The 2,919-nt window shown below is 39.2% G+C and overlaps 1 protein-coding gene across 1 annotated transcript; it reads left to right on the forward strand.

Moving 5' to 3' along the window:
- Nucleotides 1-1,132: 1,132 nt before the first annotated feature.
- Nucleotides 1,133-2,160, forward strand: LOC116129016 (putative oxidoreductase TDA3). The gene has a single exon (XM_031414750.1). It carries the CDS (start codon nt 1,133-1,135, stop codon nt 2,051-2,053), a length of 921 nt encoding a protein of 306 aa, XP_031270610.1. The 3' UTR covers nt 2,054-2,160.
- The last annotated feature ends 759 nt before the right edge of the window (nt 2,161-2,919 follow it).

Below are 2,919 nucleotides of genomic sequence, written 5' to 3' on the forward strand. Positions count from 1 at the left end.
ATTGAGTGGTTTCCATCATAAGTTGAACTGGTTAGCACTTCTTTCTTTCATTTAATCCCTTAAAAAAACAAGCAATAATTCACCTAACACACAATGGGATTGAAGGATTAATTGGGCTGTGGAATTGTTGTCGGCTTAATGCCTGTCTTAAATTGTTTGGGTCCTCCTAAATAAAGACAACTATCAATAAAAAACAAGAGATTTTGTAACATCAACAACAAAATAAATAAATAAACATGCTTAACAACTGATGCCCTGTAATGATTAAGAGATAATTTTGTGGGGTATTGCAGCAATTACTAAATTATTAGGGTTCACACAGGCACAGGCCCGTAGCCAGCACGAGACCATGAAGGAGGTCTTTATAGTTGGGCGAAATTAGGCCTGGTCTATTTATTTCTTTTAAAAAATAAAACATTATTTCATTGTCTTCAGATATTTTCAGGAAGATTAACTCCTACCCAGTCAATTAGTCTTGAAATTTCTTAATAATTTATAGAGTAAACGACTTTTTCCCAACCCAGATAATATGGTTTAATAACATTTTCCCACTCACAGACTTTTAAAATACCATTTTATTACCCAAATTTATATACTGTTTCTGATTCCGACATCGTTGCAACATTACACCACCACCATTCTCTTCCCCGATTATCACTTACCATAACCTCTCAAACCTTATTCTTGCCGATTCTGCCATTTGCCGGTAATTGAGTGATTAGAGTTTGTGTAGCCACCCCTCCCAAGTCAAATTTCGATTAATCTCAACTACCAAAATACAACATTCTACCACTAAAAATCTTATCGGTCTCTCTTTTTCAAAAGCCTTAACAACGTGGATGGAGTTTACTCTTTGTTCACCAACAGAATATAAATTTAAGTAATAAAGTGATATTTTAAAAGTTGGTGGATAAAAAAAATACCATTAAACCATTATTTGAGTGAGAAAAAAATCATTAACTCTAATTTATGGGAGGTCTTTTATTCAAGAAGGTCCCAACTCTGAAGCTGTGATGAAAATGAATATCCAATTCTATGCCATCTGGGCCTAAGCCCATGACCAAAAATGTCTCGCACTTTCCATCAGTTAACTAGTACACGTGTCAACTCCCGACGGTTACGCTACCTAAAAATGGCGATAACATTACACTCAAAATCACTACCTTTCACCAACTCTTTCTTTCTCCGACCACTCTCCAGCTCTAGAAAAATTTACGTAGCAACTGCGACGATCCACTGCTCCGCGTCACCATCGCCCGCAATGGATCCAAAACCCTCCCGAAAGCACGTGGCAGTATGCGGTGGCGGTGTAATCGGCGTTTGCACGGCTTACTTCTTAGCCAAAAAAGGCGCCGCCGTCACGCTCATTGAGAAATCCTCCATAGCATGCGCCGCCTCAGGAAAAGCCGGCGGATTCCTAGCTCTTGACTGGTGTGATGGTGGCTCCCTCTCTTCATTAGCTCGTGAAAGCTTTTATCTACACCGTTCGCTCTCCGAGGAACTCAATGGACCCGAAAATTACGGGTATCGACCGCTTACCACTCTCAGCCTCACTGTAACCGAATCGTCCAGTTCGAAATCCTCCGGAAATTCTAATTCAATTCTTCCTTCGTGGGTGGACGGGCCAGCGAAAAGCCCGAGAACAATTGGGTCAACTGAAACTACGGCCCAGGTTCACCCACAGTTATTTACCAAGACTTTGTTAAGCAAAGCTGTAAATGATTACAATGTGGAGGTGGTGATAGGGAAAGTGGAGAGCGTGGGAGTTGATGAAGGAGGGCGAGCTGAGTCGGTAGTTCTAGAGGGTGGGCGAGTTATTGCGTCGGAGGCAGTGGTACTAAGTTTAGGGCCTTGGTCTGGTAAATTCGAGATGCTGTCGTCGATTTTTAATGTGTCTGGTCTCAAGGCTCATAGTATTGTTTTAGAGCCGAAAGAGGCGGATGCTATAACGCCACATGCACTTTTTTTGAGTTATCATCCAGCTCAGGGTGGCAAACCGATGGACCCCGAAGTGTATCCACGTCCCACAGGTAATTTTATTAGCCCTTGTTGATTGTTGTATCATTAGAGGAGCTTTACTTGTATTTGCTGAAGCTTTTTGCGTAGCATTTGTTTAAGTTTGATGCTTGCTTGGGAATGTGGTCCATTTAGTTCTGGTAATGGACAAGAAGGGCTGAATTTCCTGTATTAGTTATGCTAAATTTTGAAACATTTAGGTTGATTGCACAAGTGCTATGTCTTCAAGAATCAAAATTGATTGATAAGAAACTTCTTCTTGGCCAATTTTAAATTTTTATCTGTGCTTAAATAAGTTATTTGATCTGTGCTTAAATAAGTTATTTGTTCTTGATGATTGAGTAACAAGTACTTCCGTTTTACTTGAAACTAGATGATTAGGAAGGGGTTGCACACTACCTAGTACCTATAGCTTCCTAGACCCTCCAACAAAGTTATAAAAGTTTCTGTTTTAATTTCAATCTCCTAGACTACACAAATCCTGGAGAAAGAGAACTGTGAGAAATCAAATAATCTTCATTCACTAGTTGTCATTATCCTAGAGCTTAAATTTTATAACTCAGCAATTCCAACAATTTAAGAATAAGATACAAAGATATTCTTCCATGTGGGATTGCATCTGCACTTTGCACCAGTATTCGTCTCCTTGAAGCTTGCTATCTCGAGTTTCTTAGATACAGTTTGTTATGTAGGACAACTTTGTCAAGTCCATTAGTTTCCTATTTTTAAGTTGTTTTCTATTTTAATTAGGTGTATTCTACGTTTTCTTGTGGATCCAATACGTCTCTCGTAGAGTAGGGGATTATCACTTGTGGATTTGAACCGTTACGCTAAAGTGTATCTAATGTTTATCCAAATTTCACTGCGTTAGTTGGTATGAATTTGTCTATAGTTGGAGATCTA

This window comes from Pistacia vera, unplaced genomic scaffold (assembly GCF_008641045.1).
Source record: "Pistacia vera cultivar Batoury unplaced genomic scaffold, PisVer_v2 Contig206, whole genome shotgun sequence".
In the NCBI taxonomy this organism is placed as follows: domain Eukaryota; kingdom Viridiplantae; phylum Streptophyta; class Magnoliopsida; order Sapindales; family Anacardiaceae; genus Pistacia; species Pistacia vera.

Bases quoted from the DNA above. Each gene is read 5' to 3' on its own strand.
- LOC116129016 (XM_031414750.1), top strand. From the start codon at position 1,133: ATGGCGATAACATTACACTCAAAATCACTACCTTTCACCAACTCTTTC.